General features: G+C 42.2%; 1 protein-coding gene across 3 annotated transcripts in view; it reads left to right on the top strand.

Annotated features, from left to right (window-relative positions):
* The window catches only part of PSEN1 (presenilin 1), a 69,428-nt gene extending 57,020 nt beyond the window's left edge, over window positions 1–12,408 (top strand). For all 3 annotated transcript variants that reach the window (XM_028089619.2, XM_028089691.2, XM_028089460.2), the window contains 3 exons: window positions 2,537–2,710; window positions 9,346–9,464; window positions 11,133–12,408. In XM_028089619.2, coding sequence (XP_027945420.1) covers window positions 2,537–2,710; window positions 9,346–9,464; window positions 11,133–11,288 — 449 coding nt within the window. In that variant the 3' untranslated portion in view covers window positions 11,289–12,408. The remainder of the gene's footprint in view (window positions 1–2,536; window positions 2,711–9,345; window positions 9,465–11,132) is intronic.
* The last annotated feature ends 6,977 nt before the right edge of the window (window positions 12,409–19,385 follow it).

Genomic DNA, 19,385 nt, shown 5'->3' with positions numbered 1-19,385 from the left:
GTAGTGAGGGGGAGAAGCAGGCCTCCCTGCCGAGCAGGGAGCCCAACTCGGGGCTCGATCCCAGGACCCTGGGACCGTGACTTGAGCCGAAGGCAGACACTTAAGGACTGAGCCACCCAGGTGCCCCAAGAAGGAAGAAAACTTTAAAGGAAAAAAAAGAGCTAACCTTAGAGGAAGCTGTGAGAAATAGGCAAAGATTGGTGAGAGAAGAAAAAAGGGCCTTAACTGGGTTACTGTCTGTCGGGAAAAGGAAAGTTTAGGTTTAAAGAGCCATGAAGTCCGCTGAGTTAGAATTTGGGTAACAGCAAAGAGCACACTTTTAACTGGAAATTCTGCAGTGAGCAAGGCAGCAGAACCAGTAGGAGACCTGGTGGAGAAGAAGGAAATATATTGGAAACAATTGCTATAAGTCTGGCTATTGTGTTGATCTGTGTTAAGCTAAAGACAATTAAAAGATGAGTTGTCTGTGCGTATATATATGAGTCTGGTGAAAAAGATTTTATTCTTTTGACAAATATTTTTAAGATTTCTATTTATTCATTTGAGACAGAGAGATAGAGAGAGAGAAGAAACATGAGCAGGAGGGGAGGGAGAGGGAGAAGCAGACTCTCCAAAGCATAGGGAGCCCAACTTGGGGCTTGATCCCAGGACCTGGAGGTCCATGAACTGAGCCGAAAGCAGATGCTTAACCATCTGAGCCACCCAGGCGCCCCTTGACAAATATTGATTGAGCGCCTAACTGTGCGCCTGGTATTTTCCTAGGCACTGGGAATGTAGCACTGAACAAGATATCCTGTCCGTTTGGAGCTTATAACCTATTTGGACAGACACAAATGTTCAACAAATAATTCCATAAATAATTCATTCATACAGTTGTGATAAGCACTACAAAGGAGAAGTATGGTTGCTATGAAAGTTTATAGTAGGGGAGTATCATTTTTGATATGTAAAGTCAGGAAGGCTTCCCTGAGGAAGTGATAATAGGTGACAACCAGCTGACAAGTAGAACTTTCCAGAAGAGGAAACAACGCGAAAGAGCCTTGAAGTTAGAAGGAGCTAGGTGAACTTACAGAGTTCCTCAGTGGGAGTGCTGTGGTATTTTGGGTGGGCATTTCTTCATTGTGTGGGACTTCCCCTCGTTGCAGGTTTTTTAGCACATCTGGCCCCTCACTCACTAAATGCTAATAGTGGCTTCAACGTATTGCAGTAGGCAAAAAGCCCTCCATCCTAGATATTTCCAAACACTCCCTGGAAGGGAGGTGCTACCCACTAGCTAAAAAACTCTGTTAGAAGACCTAGAAGTTAGATTGGAACAGAAAGACATAGGGTTCCAAAAGGGGTGGCTTGAAAGGTTCGCAGGTAGGAGTGAGGAGGTATGGGGCAGAGCAGGGACTGCTGTTTTTATTTATAAATCTTAGGCTTATATGATTTTGTAAACTCCAAACCATGGAAGATTCAGGATTAGCTGAGGACTTGGTTAAGAAAAAGAATACGAGTTACAAATACAGAATTGCTATCGCCTCCCTGAAGAATTCCGTGTGAGAGGCCTGAAGTGTATCTTCATGGTAAATCTACCTCTATGAACATGTTTTACTTTTATTAAATATAATAACGAAGGAAGAAAAAAGTTATCAACTTCATTTACGTATCCTAATTATCTTTGATGTATGGACATTTCTCAAGACTGTCATGTTATGCTCACAATTTTCAGTCTGATTGATAGTCATTATAACAAAATGACCGACCCATAAAAAAATTCACCCCCTCCTTTCCTACCCCACCCCACAATAATGGTCTACTTTTTATCTTAGTCACTGAAGCCACAGGTGAGTGTCATCAGTTAGGCTTTCAGCTGCCAAGATCAGAAAACCCAACTCAGTTGCTTTAAACAAAGAAGATTATGTTCTCTCATATGACCAGAAGTCCTGAGGTACAGGCATTTATAGGGTTGGTCAGTTTTATGATCCACTGATGTCATCAAGGGCCCAGGTTCTTTCCATCTTCCTGCTCTGCCATTCTTAGATACGGGTTTGGTCCTCAGCCCGCTGCTTCTCATGGTCAGAAGATGACAACTGTAGTTCCAGCCATTATATCCAGATGAGACATCATCCAGGGTTAGAAAGGGGCTGTTTGTTTCTTCCTTGAATCTCAAAGAGTGAGAAAAATTTCCCCCAAATTCAGAGCAGACTTTGCCTCACCACACATTGGCTAGTATCAGCCCCACCCTTAGAGCTTTCATTGGGAAGAGGAATGAGGTTACCATGCTTGGCTTGGCTTGATCATGATTTACTGCTAGAGACATGTGCATGAGAGGTGGAAACCCAAAGAAATCAGGACTCTGCCCTCAGGAAACAAGGAGGGAAATAGTTATTGGTCAAGCAAACGTCAGGCATTTTTACAGCTTATTTGTGGTTTAAGAACCAACTAACCTAGTTATATGACAGTTGGGTAGTTACCGTTTCCATGTCGTTTTCTTAAAGGTATTAAGAAATTTTTCTAAATGTTACAGAGCTGTAATCTCTACTTTCTCTTGAAGGCACCGAAAGCGAGACCCAAGACCCTGTGACAGAGAGCGATGATGGTGGCTTCAGTGAAGAGTGGGAAGCCCAGAGGGACAGTCACCTAGGGCCTCATCATTCTACGACTGAGACACGAGCTGCTGTGCAGGAACTTTCCAGCAACATCCTTGCCAGTGAGGATCCAGAAGAAAGTATGTGCATTTCTCTGTGTTCAACAGTCATGGGTTCCTTTATGTGCTGCATTACCAACCTCTTCAAAAATAAAATGAATGGAGAGTGTTACAGTCTAATTCTGAATAACAGAGTGTAGCTTTTAGTGGGACCTACTAATAGTTGTTGCTTTTCTCATAGTTCAGTTTGTTAATGGGCCAGATTCTGCCCCTCACATTTTTGGAAATGGCCCTTTATAGACTGAATTTTGGCATTTGTTTTGTGAGGTAAAAGATGTTTTCAGAATTATTATTGCAGTAAGACTTCATGACTGCAATATTTGTATACAAAAATTTCTTTAATGTATTTCCTCTTTGCTGTGCAGAGACCTGTGGATTTGAATGTTTCAGCCTTTTACACATTATTCCCTTTGCTGGCAAGCACTGTATTTTATGAATTTTAAAGAAAATCAGAGGGATTTAGGTTATGGGGAGAAATGCAAGCATTTATTCAATGTCTAAGATATGTTGGCATTTAGATTTCGGTTAGCCCTTGGGGCTTCTTGGGAACATTATCAGCCAGTAGAGCCCCTTGGTTAGGGCTCAGTCATCTCTTCAGTTAGTCTTAAAGGTGTGATTTGTTAAGAGATTAACACATATTCCAACTAAATTATTCTTGGTGTTTTTTTTTTCTTCTCACGAAAGTGAAGCCCTGGAATAAGACATTATATTGAAAATATTAAGTAGTTTTAAAGAAATAAACACCTAGATTTCTTAGCTTCTTTATTTACTGATCACTAATTATTATGATCTTGACATTATCCTTCAGCTTGAGCAGAACACTTCTTACAGCTCAGCCTTACTCTCTTAACTGGGTCAGAACCTGGGTATATCCTTGACTTTGGTGCTTCGCTGAGTTTTCCAGATGTTAGAGCCAGCTGCAGCCTGTGACTTTCACACTCCAGGGAAACTAGACAGAGTTGTCTCATCTGACAGCCGGGCTTGAGCTTGTCTTTGCTGATATATTCTCTGCCTGCAAAGTTACCACCGTAATTAGGTTGACTCTTCTGTTCCTCTCTTTTGTCAAGAGTGCCTACAGCCAAAAGAAAGAAGTAATATAGCCGTTGAGCATAGAGGCAGCACGACTATTTCATGACTGCCCTTGTGTTTGAGTGCTCTCTCTTTTTTTTTTTTTAATTATGTTCAGTTAGCCACTGTATAGTACATCTTTAGTTTTTGATGCAGTGTTCAACAATTCATCAGTTATGTATAACACCCAATGCTCATCACAGCACATGCCCTCCTCAATACCCATCACCCTGTTTACTTTTTTTTTTTTTTTTAAGATTTTACCCATTTATTTAACAGAGTGCACAAGCAGGGCGAGTGGCAGGGAGAGGGAGAAGCAGGCTCCCCGCCGTGTAGAGCCCGATGTGGGACTCTGTCCCAAGACCCCGAGATCATGACCTGAGCTGAAGGCAGACGCTCAACTGACCGAGCCACCCAGGCGCCCCATTTTTGTTTACTTTTTTTTTAAGAAGTTTTTTTTTGTTTTAAGATTTTATTTATTTATTTGACCGAGACAGTGAGACACAGCGAGAGAGGCAACACAAACAGGGGGAGTGGGAGAGGGAGAAGCAGGTTCCCCCCTGAGCAGGGAGCCTGATGCAAGACTCAATCCCAGGACCCTGGGATCACGACCCGAGCTGAAGGCAGACGCTTAACGACTGAGCCACCCAGGCGCCCCTTTTTGTTTACTTTTTGATAGCTTTTTAATATATTCCCAGAATTGTTCAGCCATCACCACAATTAATTTTAGAATAGTCTCATTACCTCGAAAAGAACTCACACTCCTTAGCTGTCCAGCTCTCCAATCCCTCCCATCCCCCCATTTAAAGTACATAATGCAATCATTTTTATTACATTCACAGAACTGTGCAACCATCCCCACAAGTGAATTTTAGAACATTTTCATCATGTCAAAAAGAAACCCCAAACTCATTAGCCCCCATGTCCCCCCACAACACCAACAAATACACTATTTTAATAGATTTGCCTATCCTGGACATTTCATATAAATGGAATCCTACAATATATGGTCCTTTGTACTGGTTTCTTTCACTTAGGATTATGTTTTCAAAGTTCATCTCTGTTGTAGTGTGTGTCTGTACTTCCATTTCTTTTTAATAGCCAAATAATATTGCATTTCATGTATATCCCACGTATTATTTTTATATTATATATATTATATTTATTACCCATTCATCAATTAACAGACATCTAGGCTGTTTTCATTTTGGGCTGTTATGCATAATGTTGCTATCAATACTCATGTACAAGTTTTTGTGTGGACATGTTTTTATTTCTCTTGGGTATATACCCAGGAGTGGAATTGCTGGGTCATATGGTAACTCTGTTTAACCTTTTCAGGAACTGCCAGACTGTTTTCCAAAGCAGCCATCCTTCCCACCAGCAGTGTGTGAATGCTCCAATTTTTCCACATCCTCACCAACACTTATTATCTGTCTTTTTCATTGTAATCATTCTAGTGGGTATAAAGTAATATCTTATTATGGTTTTCATTTGCATTTCCCTAATGGCTGATGATGTTGAGTATTTTTTGTGTGTGCTTATTGGCCATTTTTATATTTTCTTTGGAGAATTGTATTCAGATCCTTTGACCATTTTTATTTGTCTCTTTTTATTATTGGGTTGTAATGGTTCTTTATTCTAGCTACAAGTTTGTTTTCAGGTAAAGGCAGATTTTTTTTCCTGCATTTTAAAAATTTCATTTCTATAACATTTTTTTCTGAAGAATTTAGTTTTACTTATAGCACTTAACATTTGAAATCAGTCTTTCTAAGGTTATTATTGTTTAGCCTTTGTGCGCAGAACTTTTCCTGTATTACTTTTTAACTTTTTTTTTTAAATATTTTATTTATTTGAGAGAGAGAGCATGAGAGGGGGGAGGGTCAGAGGGAGAAACAGACTCCCTGCTGAGTAGGGAGCCTGATGTGGGCCTGGATCCTGGGACAGGATCATGACCTGAGCCGAAGGCAGTCGCTTAACCAACTGAGCCACCCAGGCACCCTATTTTTTAACTCTTGATAACAACTCTGAAATCCCCCATCTTAGAGCTGAGGGATTTGAGGATTAAATAGTTAATCAACTTGCTCTGGATCACACAAGTACTTAAGTAGTAGAGCTGGCCTCTTCTGTACACATGAAACTGGAGAGAGTATTCATCAGTCTGGGAAGGTTAGCAAGTTAAAGGGTGGTTGACACTGTAATTCATAGCTTCAGATTTCATGGGTCATATGTTTATCTTTTCCATTAAGGAAGATTTTGCTCTGGCTCCCACAACTCAAGAAGAACACTGGTTTCTCAGTAATATCTTATTAACCAGCACTCTGCTTCTTTCTCACCCACATGTGGAACAGATCATACCTCTCAGGGCCCTCCACCTCTATCTCCTGGAAGTGGTTCTCTAACCCAGACAACAAAACTTTAAGACCAGGCTGGCTCAAACTTCAGCTGGGAATAGTTAACAGAAAGGTGAAAGCCAGTTGTAAAGCTTTATGGATTAGTAATGGCACCCAAAGTTAAAACATATCTTTTTGAATCCATTGTTTAGCCTTTACTTAATTATATATTGTTTTGAAAAGAATTTGAAGGGAAAAAATATTTGATAACAAAACGGTAGGGCCTTTGCATGTTTGTTCCAAGTTTTAGGATCAGCTTGTCATTGTCTGCAAGCTGATGGAAATGTAAAGAACTTTGAATATCCAAAACAATTTTGAAAGAGAAGAAAAAATTAGTGGATTTACACTCTCTGACATCAAAACTTACTCTAAAGGCATAGTAATCAATCCAGGCACAAGGACAGGCATATAAATCAGTGGAACAGAATTGCGAATCTAGAAGTAAACCCTTACGATTATGGTCAGTAATTTTTACAAAGGTGCTAAAATAATTCAACAGGAATGGTGCTGGGACAATTAGATATCCACATGCAAAAGAATGAATGGAAACCCCTGCCTCACCCTGTCCGTCCGTCATGCACACAATCAAAAATGAACTCAAAATGGATCATAAACTGAAATGTAAGTGTTTGTAAAACTAAAACTTCTAGAAGAAAACAGAAGAAAAACTTTATGACCTTGCGTTGGGCAGAGTTCTTCAATACAACACTGATACATAGAAGAAAAAATTGATAGACTGGACTTCGCCAGAATCAAAAACATTTGCACTACAAAAGATACCATTAAGAGAAGAGATATTTGGGGGCACCTGGGTGGCTCAGTTGGTTAAGCGACTGCCTTCGACTCAGGTCATGATCCTGGAGTCCCGGGATCGAGTCCCGCATCGGGCTCCCTCCTCGGCGGGGAGTCTGCTTCTCCCTCTGACCTTCTCCCCTCTTGTGCTTTCTATTTCTCATTCTCTGTCTCTCAAATAAATAAATAAAATCTTTAAAAAAATTTAAAAAAAAGAAGAGATATTTGTACACCCAATTTCATAGCATTATCCACAGTGGCCATGAGGTGGAAGCAACCCAAGTGTCCATTGATGGATGAGTGTGTAAATAAAATGTGTATACATACAATGGAATATTGTTAGGCTTAAAAAGGGAGGAAATTCTTTTTTTATTTTTGGTTAAGATTTTTTGTTGAGAGAGAGAGCATGAGCAGGGGAGTGGCAGGCAGAGGAGGGAGAAGCAGACCCCGCTGAGCAGGGAACCCACCGTGGGGCTCGATCCCAGGACCCCAGTGATCATGACCTGAGCCGAAGGCAGACGCTCGCCTGACTGAGCCACCCAGGCACCCCAAGGAAGGAAATTCTAACAGATGCTATAACATGGATGAACTTGAGGGTGTTACGCTAAGTGAAATAAGCCAGTCACAAAAATATATACTGTGTGATTCCACTTATATGAGGTACTTAGAGTAGTCAAACTCAGAAAACAGAATGATGGTTGCCAGAGGCTGGAGGGAGAGAAGGAGCAGTTTGTGTTTAATGACCACAGAGCTTCAGTTTTGCAAGATGTAAAGAATTCTGTGAATGGGGGATGAGGATGGTAGCACAGTAGTGTCAGTTTAATGCCATCGAATTGTGTATTTTACCACAATTAAAAATTTTTTAGAAAAGATACTCTTAAGGAAGAGAAGACACAGACTAAGAAAATATTTACAAATCATATTTCAAATCCTGTTGAAGAACTTGTGTTGAGGATATGTAAAGAATGCTCAGAAGCACCTGGGTGGCTCAGTCGGTGCCACTTAAGCGACTGCCTCCGGCTCAGGTCATGACCCCAGGGTCCTGGGATCGAGCCCCGCATGGGGCTCCCTGCTCAGGGGGGAGTCTGCTTCTCCTCTTCCTCTGCCTGCCCCTCCACCCCCACTTGTGGTTACTTGTTCGCTCTCACTCACTCTCAAATAAATAAATAAAATCTTTAAAAAAATAATGCTCACAACTCAATAATAGAAGATAACTTACATATGCCCAGCACTGAACAGAGGGCCCCAGTCCAACCTCAACAGGGGCCACCTGATGAGGACTTTGACCAGATTTCTGCAATAAACATTTCTGGTTCACATTTAAATACAATTAAAAAAAAAAGATAACCCCAGTAAAAAATAGGGAAATGCTTTGGCTAAACATTTCACCAAAGGAGAAATATAAGAGCTAATAAGCACATGAAAAGTTGCTCAACATCATTAATCAGAATGGCTATAATCAAACAGACTAGCAGTACCAAGTGTTGGTGAAGGATGTGAAGGAACCAGAATGCTCCTGTGTTGCTGGTGGCCATGTAGAGTGGTAGAGCCAGTATGGAAAACAATTTGGCAGTTTCTTAAAAAACTAAAGATAAACTTACCATATAACCTAGCAATTCCATTTGTAGGAATCTACCCAACGGAAATGAAAACCGTGTCCACACAAAGATGTGTACCCTTGGTCACAGCATAATGTTCATAGCACCATTATTCATAATAGCCCCAAACTGAAAACAAGCCAAATGTCCATCAACTGGTAAAATGTATCTCATACAATGGAAAACTATTCATCAGTAAAAAGAAACCATACAGATACATGTAATATCATGGATAAACCTCAAAAATAGGTTATGTGAAAGAAGTGAGTCACAAAGACTACATAGTGTTATGAGTCCATTTCTTTGAAATGTCTAGAAGAGTCATATATAGAGAGAAAACAGATCAGTGGTTGCAAAAGGCCTGGGGTGGTGGAAATGTGGTGGATTGTGGTGATGGTTGGACAACTCTATAAATTTTTTTACAATAATTGAACTGTACATTTACAGTGGGTATATTTTATGAAGTAAATTATACCTATCATAGGGGTTCTTGTGAGGATTTATGAGCACAAGTGCCATGTGTAAAGGCATTCAGTAAGGACAGTTATTATTTATTGTTCTTTTTATATATAACAACAGCATCTATTGTTAAAGACCCCAGAGTTAGCTACATAGAATCTGAAATTCATATTGGAGGGAACCAAAAAAGAAAACCTAGCTAAAGCCGAATTTTATGTATCATTTACTGTTTTCTCATTCAGTACAGGATGGAATGCAGCAGTGACTTTTTTTTTTTTTTTTGCGGCAGTTACATTTTTGAGTCGATCTCAAAGAGTGACGAACTTCATAATTTTTCTTTTTTTAGGGGGAGTAAAACTTGGATTAGGAGATTTCATTTTCTACAGTGTTCTGGTTGGTAAAGCTTCTGCAACAGCCAGTGGAGACTGGAACACAACCATAGCCTGTTTCGTAGCCATATTAATTGTAAGTATACACTAATAAAAACATGTCCCAGCTCCTCATCTCAAAACTCTGATTATGTCGTCCCTTTAAGGTGGTCCGTTTTAACCCCAGCTGGGCTGAGTGTGCCAGGCACCTGGAGAGCTTTAAAAAAAAAAATTGAAACTTACCTGAATGGGTTGCCACCTGGCCACCCATTAAAATCACCTGGGAGCTTTTAGAACTCTGCGTCCCTACCCTGAGTTTGTTTGTTGTTTTGTTTTGTTTTGTTTATGTTTCATTTAAGTAATCTCTACACCCAGTGTGGGGTTTGAACTCAGAACCCTTAGATCAAGAGTTGCATGCTCCTCTGACTGAGCCAGCCAGGGGTCCCTGCCCTGAGATATTTAAATTAGTTTTAATTGTATGTGGGGTGTTTTTGTTTGTTTTTTTTTTTAGAAGTTCCCCGAAAAGTTCTGATAGGCACCTCGGATTAGGAACTGCTGTTCAAGCCTGGCAGCATAGATATGTAGGAAGTTAGTTGTGTTAGATCAGTCTTAAAGGGGTACTTGGATCCTTACTGAGTCCCTGAGTCTGGTGGTGATTTTGCCTTTAATGCCACAGCCTGCAGCAGATGGTGCTCCTTGGGCAGCAAGTATGAGGCAAGAAAAGCTAACACAGTGCATGATGCCGTATAGATCTTGCTTTTAGTGTCACAACATGAACCTTGAAGCTTTCAAAACTATAAGTCATAAGATATATCTTATTGGTATTTTTGCTAAAGATGCGATGTCTTTGGTATATGTGAGTGAAGTTAGATGAGAGCCTCTTATGCATTTATTTTATGATGACATCTGTGGTTTGTCATGATAATAAAACCAGTTAAAATTTTTCATGTGTTTCATTTTTCTTTTGAGGTTAGTTTTCTGAATGTGTGGTATCTTTTAAGAAGAAAATGACTTATTCTGGATAAAGCTGAAATGATGCGCAGTTTTTAGACCTTGTCTCAATAGCTAGGGTTAAAAAATGGACAATATTATATGACTGCTCTGCGTTTACAGGTATTCCTCCACTTTCTGAAAGTTCACTTAGCTATTTTTGCTAACCAAAAGAAATCCAAGGAGGATTTTTGCTTTAAAAAAAAAAAAAAATTCCCATACTAATGGTCTTTCATAAAAGTCAAGTGGCATAATTCGAACTCTGAGAAAATGGCAATATGCTTCACTTCATGCCATTTGGCTTACAAAAGGCTTCATAGGAATGCTCTACTTTCAGATAGTGAGAGAAACCTATGTATGCATCATAAACTTTTACTGGTTTATTCTGTGAGCACCTCTTTGCCCCCATACAACACAGAGGATGCTTTTCACTTCTGGGATTTTAGCCAGCCAAACTAAACTCACAGTTAGCCGACTCAGTATTTTAATTAGAAATGTCAGTTATTTAAAATAGTTATACTTATTTTTGGGTTCTATTTCTTACCTAGAATTAGAGGGTGAAGTATCAACAGTGTATGCATTATGAACCCTATGCTACAAAGGAAAATAAGTGTTTCCAAATTTATTTAAAAAAATTGTCCTAAAATTTAACCTCAAAGGATAGTATTCAATTCAGTGAACTAAATTAAGACCAGGACTTGTGATGGGGTTGTTTTTACATGAAATACTTCCATACTTTTGTCTGAGTTTGTGTCTTTTCCCCTCCTCTCCACAGGGTTTGTGCCTTACATTGTTACTCCTCGCCATTTTCAAGAAAGCATTGCCAGCTCTTCCGATCTCTATCACTTTTGGGCTGGTTTTCTACTTTGCCACAGATTATCTTGTACAGCCCTTTATGGACCAGTTAGCATTCCATCAATTTTATATTTAGCATATTTGCAATTAGAATCCCATGGATTTTTCTCCTTTGACTATAATAAAATCTGGGGAGGACAAAGATGATTTTCCTGTGTCCACATCTAACAAAGGCAAGATTCCCAGCTGGACTTTTTGCAGTTTCCTTCCAAGTCTTCCTAACCACCTGTACCATTGGGCGCTGGAAGGAGGTATCTACAGAAAATGGTTTGGACATACGTCATTGTGATGGACTGAGTCCCTCGGTGCAAAAACTACCAGATTTGAGGGACAAGGCTGAGGAGCAGGGACGGACCATGAAGTTGCTGTGCTCCCACCAGCAGTGTAACCCTTGGTCACAGGTGGATTTTACCAACACTGCAGACTCTCAGGACTACCATTACCAAGAAATTAAATGGCGTGGTTTAAACCAAACAGGACTCTTCATCTTAAACTACATGTTGAAGATCAACCTAATAAACTTGTCTTGAATTCTGAACCTTTTCCAGAGGTACTGTAAGGAGAGCGAGCACCAGCAGCAAGATGAAAAGGTTTTTGAAAAGGGGCTCCAACTTTCACTTTCAGACCTTTTTGCTGCAGACTTAACCATTTTTAGATAAGACATTTTTTTTTCCACCTTGAGTCAAGTCAGGTGTCTAGGTTGATTTTTTGAAAAGTCTCGTTTTCAAGCACTGAAACTCAGTACCATCAACGGTTGCCATTTCTTCCCACGGCCAGTCTGAACTGATTTGAGGTTGCTTTATCCTAAAAGTCTTAACCTCAGGTTCCAAATTCAGTAATTTCTGGAAAGAATGGAACTGTATCCAAATGGTTTCCTATTAGCCTTAGGTGCATTTTGGATTTTCCACCAAATTCTTTATTTTTAGACATACTTGTAGGTTCACGTGCCCCTGGATGCTTCCATTCTTCCCGTCTTTCCCTGACTCCCGCATAAGCATTCTCTTATACAGCAAATGAGACAGCTCTGTTGTGGTAACAGATGACCCAGTTACTCTAGGATTTTACTCTTTGTGTGGTGCAAAGAATGTGTTCTGAATCAGTGCTGTCAGCCTCGCTGTCATAATTTCTTCAATAGCAAATACAATGTGTGCCCTAAGACAGTGGAATTAAAGACGAGTAAAATGGCTGGTGAAGCACTTTCTGTCCTGGTTTTTCTTTTTTCTTTTTTCTTTTTTTTAACTACAATCCATTGTCTCTGACTGTGGGTCGGAATTTGAATCAACAGCCAAAAGCTGGTAGTTTATAAAGTCCGCTGTATCAATACAAAGTAAGAGTTTGGAGAAAGCTATGATTTTACTCGGTGAGCCGTGCGTGGGAGGACCTAGGGTCAGGAAGAGAACCAGCTGCCAAGAAGAGAAAGGGCCTCTAATAGCCAATGGGACAAAATGAGCTAACATTCCGTGGGCAGATGTTAAGGAGGAGAACCAAGTTATTCCTCAAGAACCTCACAGTGGGTGTTTTGTGCTTTCCCTTCTGCCTTACCTTTCATTTCAGTGTACCTTTGAACTGGGCTGTTGGGCTGAGACCCAGGGCAGCTCAGCTGGGGACATGAACAGAGCCATCAGCCTGTGGGCACATGACTCCTCTAAGCAAAGCTTTGCTGGGCACAACCCTTCTTCTACCACTGACCGCCCTTAGCCATGGTGATCAGACTGCAAGCATTTGTGAGAAACTTAGTCTCTCCTTCTGGCTGAACAGAAGGGCCAGCTTTTCTTCTTGTGCCTGCTTTCTCTCCAGCCTATCATGTGATCTGGTTTGCGGTTCTCCTTGGAGCTTAGAATATCTGTTTTCTGTCACAGAATATTATAAACTAACTTTAGCAGTAGTGTGCTGGTCATAACCGGAGTGTAAGTAAAAACTGGCTCACAGTAGGCGTTTGAGAACTGCAGGAAAAACAAAAAAACAAGTGCTCTGCACAGGAAGAGTGGAGCTTACTTAAAGTAGTAGGTTCACTCATCTCTGTCTTTGTGTAGCCCCTTCTTTCCAAGATTCTCTTTTTCCTTAGATATGTAGCAATGTGGGTATTATCTTCTAGAAAGACATGAATCAACCACAACAACAAAGCCACCCGAACGTGTTTGCAACTTGAGGCAGGCCTGAGGGAGCCCTGATCTAGAGTAGTTTATTTGTGCAAAAGTCTCAGAAGTACCATATCTTTCATGAAAGGTTCATCCCAGAAGAAGGTATGTGGTGTGAGTGTGACCAAGACCATCCTTTGTATCACTGTCCTATGTAGAAAGATGGCAATAAAACTCACTTTCTACAAGACGGAACCACATCTCAGCATGGAAAGAACTCCTCTTCTTTCCTGAAAACCCCAATTTCAGATGCAGAACTTTTTGCCTCGGAACTTTCTTCTTAGGGTCCATTCAGTTGTTTCTGAAATATCAAAATGCTAGTCTTCCACCATGAAAAATAGATTGTCACAGGGAACACAGTAGCAAGTCCACTGCAGACGTGCCCTCACCCAGGGCAGGGGTGGCTGCAGGGCCACTGAAGAGGAGGCAGAAGAGTGGCCACTGATGTCTGGGCCTGACTGCCTCACAGAATACAGAGTGTTTAAATACGGAAGGTTGCTACAAAGTAGCCTGTGGGCATACCGACCATATTTGGAAGATCTGTGGGCCTTTTTTTCAAAGAGGAAGAGCTTGCTTTTCCTGTTTTTAGATTCTCACTAGGTTAGCCTGTGGTCCAGGGATCCCAGCTTTCACTGTAAATGATTAAATTTCTTGATGAGAACAAAGCTTTCTAAGCAACTTGGAAGAAAACCGTAAGTGTGATTTATTGACTTCACTGCAGAAGCAACAGCTAGAGAGGTAGTTTTCTCACTTTTAAACTCCTGGATCCCCAGTTTTTAAAGTCCCTTGATTTCAAAAACTCTCCTTCCATAACCGATGTCTATGCAGTAAGTCTAGCGCTTGTCCTTTACTTGGCCTCAAAATTTATATAGTGGTCTTGGTCATAATTTGTAGAATGTGAGACAAAAGTTAAGCTCCCACGTAAGATCTTCCACGGTCAGCGTCTCAAGGAAGTCTCTGGTCCTGACCCGCAGGGCCTGGCCTTGCATGTTTGCCCATTCACGATCTAGCCCAGAAACCACTATGAAGAGATTTATTCAGCGTCTTCCATGTTCCTGGCGTGGTGCTGGAGTCGGAAGGATGTGAAGATGAATAAGACATATCCTCAGAATGCAGCTATCGTTCCCTGTTTGCTGATAGATGCCATCTTTAACTTCTCTAAAATATCAGGTACTTGTCAGTAACCCCTTTTCATGGTTACCCTTTGATGTTATAAAGGTGACTTGATTCTCCCAGGAACTACTCCTTTCAGTAAAGTACTCCTTTTTCTCTACTTGCTTTTGGATGGTCTATAACAGTCTGACCTGCCGTTCTAGAACCTCACCTCTGGGGGAACCACAAAGGTGACTCAGGGCGGGGGTGGAAGGGACTTGAAAACTGGACATTTGGTCTTGCCCTGGGATGAAACAATATCATCATCATGAGTTTGAGCCCCGAAGTGATCCTTGTGATCTTCTTGCTTCTCTTTAAATCCCCCAAGCACAGGAGATTAAAAACAGTGGTTTCAGCTCTTCACGGCCCTCGGTGAAGTTGCTGAGCAGGGTGTTCCTAACCAGGTTGTCGTCACGCTCACCTCCTGAATCATCCGGATGCCATCCTCTGAACAGTCCTCTCCTCTGATAGGAAAACCTCAGATGTGCGTATTAAAAACAAGCCAAGTGCTGAAATGAACCCTTTTCTCGGACTGTTTTCTGGGGCCTTGGTCAACTGCAACATTGAACTGAGGAAGCAGCGGGGTCCACCCTGGGCCCTGGAGCTGGTGTTGGCACTTCAGCCCGGGTGTGGAGGAGGAAAGATTTCCCAGGAAGCAATTTTCCTTTGTAAAAGGGCAGCTTCAAAATCAACTGTAGAGAGTAGCGAGTGCAGGATTGTTTACTGTGGGATCGGAGGTGCTGGCTGCAGGTTTCAGCGGGATCATTTACATGCTCGGCGTATGGCTTTTGCTTCTACAGACACTGCTTTGTACATGATTCAGACAGGCTGTGACTACATCTTTTTTAAATACCTTTTGAATTCTTGGTAAGATATAATTTTGATAGGTGATTGCGGATTTTCCTGTACTTGTCAAATTAATAAAGACTGCATGAATCCAGCTGTGCTAATTTTCTTACATGAAAGTATTATAATGTATAACTTTGAGAACTGTTGATCCTTTAGCAGGAAACAGTTAAACACAAATGCATTGTTTCTGTTACTCATAATGGGAGGGGTATGGATCAGAGCAAAACATGGATCATGTTTTGAAAGTCTCAAAACAACTATTCTTAACACTTCGTTTCTGAAAATTTTTTTTCCTAAAAAACTCAGTTGATGTAAAAGCTGTCAAAAAAACTTATGGAACGTGTATGTTGTAGTACAATCCAGATATTTTATGTGCTAGAGGATTATCTTTTCAAAATTATGGGGGCAGCTGGCTGGCTCAGTTGGTAGAGCATGCGACTCTGGATCTCAGGGCTGTGAGTTCAAGCCCCATGTTGGGTGTGGAGCCTACTTAAAAAAAAAGCAAAACCAAAAAAAATTATGTAGGTCACATCAATGGAAAAAAGCAACATTACTTTTATTGATAGTCCTGTCAGTTTCCTAAAACTCAGCAAAACCTTTTGTTTCTAAACAGTGAATAGCATATAAAATGTTGGGAATTACTGATCAGAAATAAGATGGTGAAAAAAAAAATAAGATGGTGGGCGGGTACCTAGGTGGCTCAGTCAGTTAAGCGTCTGCCTTTGGCTCAGGTCATGGTCTTAGGGTCTTGGGATCCAGCCCTGTGTTGGGCTCCCTGCTCAGTGTGGAGTCTGCTTCTCCCTCTCCCTCTGCCTCTCCTTCCCCTGCTCGTGCTTTCTCTCTCTCAAATAAAAAAATAAAATCTTATTTTTTTTAATCCCTGCTGAGCAAGGAGCCTGATGCTGTACTTGATACCAGGACCCCAGGATCATGACCTGAGCTAAAGGCAGACACTTAACCAACTGAGCCACCCTGGCGCCCCAAATAAAATCTTAAAATAAGATAGTACAGGAAAACCAAAGTTGGCTATTGTCTTCAGAGAGAGCATATAAGAGATGGATACGTTCCTGGCTACATTGGCTAAGAGCATCAATCAGCAGGGAAGGTGTTCATTCCCTCCTTTGGGAATCACAGACATCATTTGCTTTTATGAATCTTGTAGGCCATGTCACTAGAGTCTGCCACAGAAATATGATTTGTTCTCATCAGCTGGGAGAGGTTTCTGATTTTTAGGGTCCTTAAAGAGAATGAAGAATGTCCTCAAGCAGGGCTGAGAAGCAAGAATAATGAGGTTGGATTTCCTAGCATCACTAGGTAAGTACCACAGTCTTCTGTAGCGCAGCCATTTTCTCTGGAGACTCTTCTGTGTGCTCTGTATGTGTGTGGTGGAGGGAGTCCTTGCCCACCAATGGCTTAGGATCTGGTTAAAAGTGAGATGACAGCATACATGCGTCACAAGCAAGTACAATGTTGACTCATTACATCATTTGAATGGGAGTGCAAAGCAACAGAGATCCACAAAAGACAGGGTTTAAGATCAGAATGTTTTCCAGAAACAAAGTTGGAACCAAGTTTGAAAAAAAGGGAAGATTATGAATTGGCATGAAGATGGACATTCACCAAAAAAATCAGGAAGGAAGAAGTATGTGAGAGACACCCAAGGATAATTGGTTTTTGAATTAAAGTGATGATTTATCCAAAGGAAAACCCAATCAGCTAACTAAATCTGTTTCCGTATTTACTGAGAATATACCTTCTTCATTAGATGACTTGTAGAAACCATGGAGAATGTAACCTGGCCTACCACAGGGGGCCTTTCAGCACAGGGACCTCTTATCTTTTTTTTTTTTTTTAAGATTTTATTTATTTACCTGACAGAAACACAATGAGAGAGGGAACACAAGCAGGGGGAGTGGGAGAGGGAGAAGCAGGCTTCCCGCCAAGCAGGAGCCCGATGCGGGGCTCGATCCCAGGATCCCAGGATCATGACCCCAGCCCAAGGCAGACACTTAACGACTGAGCCACCCAGGCGCCCCGGGACCTCTTAATCTTGACCAAGATAGATGCTCTTACAGGAGCTGGTCCTTCTGTGCCTCATATGCCACACCCTCTAAAGGGGAGAAATGGAAGAGTCTCAAACGAAGTTTGTTGGAGTCTTAATTCCTTTTTTTAAAAAAGATTTTAAGTAATCTCTACACCCAACATGGGGTTCAAACTCACAACTCTGAGATCGAGAATCGCATGCTCCACCCACTGAGCCAGCCAGGCGCCCCAGTGGAGTCCTGATTCTTAGGACAAGGGGTGACATACTCTTGCTGCCACTGTTTGTCCTTCCCCCCCCTAAAATTGTTTTAATTATGTAGTAACCCCAGGTCAATTCCTCATGGGAAAAAGGAATGGATTTTGTTACCCTCTACCCATAGCATATCTCGAGGCGGACTGCAGGTAAGATTCTGATTGTGATTAGCTTTCTTGGGGAGCAGACCTAGTCAAGTGCAGTAAACTCAGCAATATCAGGGCGCCTGGGTGGCTCAGTCGGTTGAGGGTCTGCCTTTGGCTCAGGTCATGATCCCAGAGTTCTGGGATAGAGCCCTGCATCAGGCTCCCTGCTTGGCAGGGAATTTGCTTCTCCTTCCCCCTCTCCCTCTGCCTGCTGCTATCCATGCTTGTGCTCTCTCTCTCTCTCTGTCAAATAAATAAAATCGTTAAAAAAAGAAAAAACTCAGTGATATGTACAAGGAAGATCTGAAAGAACAAACACTGGGAGTTAGATCACTATATTTACACTACGTTTAAATACCTGGATTTAAGCGAGTTCTTAAAGGGCGGGCACATCCCCTCTGGATAGGGCTATCACAGGGATGGATACAGAGTAGTCTCTCAAATACTGAGAGAGACTGAGGAGAGATTTCAGGGACTTTATCCCGCATCTAGATGTTCGAAGATTTTTGTCCACCAAGTACTGTAACTCATCAGGCAGTAATTTTTCTCTTTATTAATCGGATTTACCTACCTATGCCATAAAATAGCATAAGGCTTGTTTAGTGAGGTGACTGGGTTTTACTTGCATGACGGGAGGGATGCGAATGTCTGATTTCTTAAGATTTTCTCAAACGCTGAACACGACCTCTCTGCCATCCTTCTGCCGGGGTGGGTTTCCCACGCTTCCCCAGCCCCTTTCCCTCCCAGTTCAGGGGTCTTCTCTGGAATAACCCAGCCAGAAGGTCATCAGATAAGAAACATCGTCAGGCTTGAGGGCCGTAAAGTGCCGGTGGAAGGGGAAGGGCTCTTCTATCCCAGCTGACCTCTGCCTTCACTCGGTCTCTCTCCTGGGGGCGCTCTCCCGGGCCGGGCTGGGAGGGGAGGGCCAGACTTCGTATGTTCTTACTGTGGCTCCCCTGGCCATTCAGAAGGGAATCCCATGAGTGTTTGCTAAGGGAACCCCACAGTGCAGCCAGCCTGCCTCGGGGTGAATGTGCTATTGACGGCATAGCCCCTTTGACTCTGGTGATGTAGAATCGTCTAAGCTAGGGCGCCCCCTATGTGTCAGGCGGGCCCGCGGCAATGACCCCGGCGCAGCCCGTCCTGGGGAGACAAAGGGACCCGGGTGTTCACCCCTGCCCCTGTCCGCAGGTAACGGGTCATCTGAGGGACTCCTTGCAGCCGGCAAGGACCAGATTTTCCCCTTTCCCTCTAGATAACTTGGTGAGGTAAGTCACAGACTTGTTACAAGTGATTATGCAACTTTGGTCGTTAAAGATGTGTGACTCACCAAGGCCCTCCAAGCCTATAATTGTGGCATGAATTGATTTTCGTTTTTAAGTCAAATGCACTGGTCAACATTTTTGTGAGGGGAGGCAGGTGAGCTGACCCCGAGAGGCCCGTCCCAGCTGGAGTTCCCGGGTGAGCAGGCGGGGGCTGCCGGGGCATCCGGCCTCGCTGGCCCCCGGGAAGGCCCTCCATCTCGTCTCCCCTGGCAGCGCTCCAGCCTCCGGGCGGGCGAGGACGAGGAGGAGGAGGAGGAGGAGGAGGGC

This window comes from Eumetopias jubatus, unplaced genomic scaffold (genome assembly GCF_037043125.1).
Source record: "Eumetopias jubatus isolate StellerSeaLion01/CBP00866 unplaced genomic scaffold, mEumJub1_p1.0 scaffold_7, whole genome shotgun sequence".
Taxonomy (NCBI): Eukaryota; Metazoa; Chordata; class Mammalia; order Carnivora; family Otariidae; genus Eumetopias; species Eumetopias jubatus.
The sequence above is the reverse complement of the archived record's forward strand: the minus strand, read 5'-3'. Positions and strand labels throughout refer to the sequence as shown.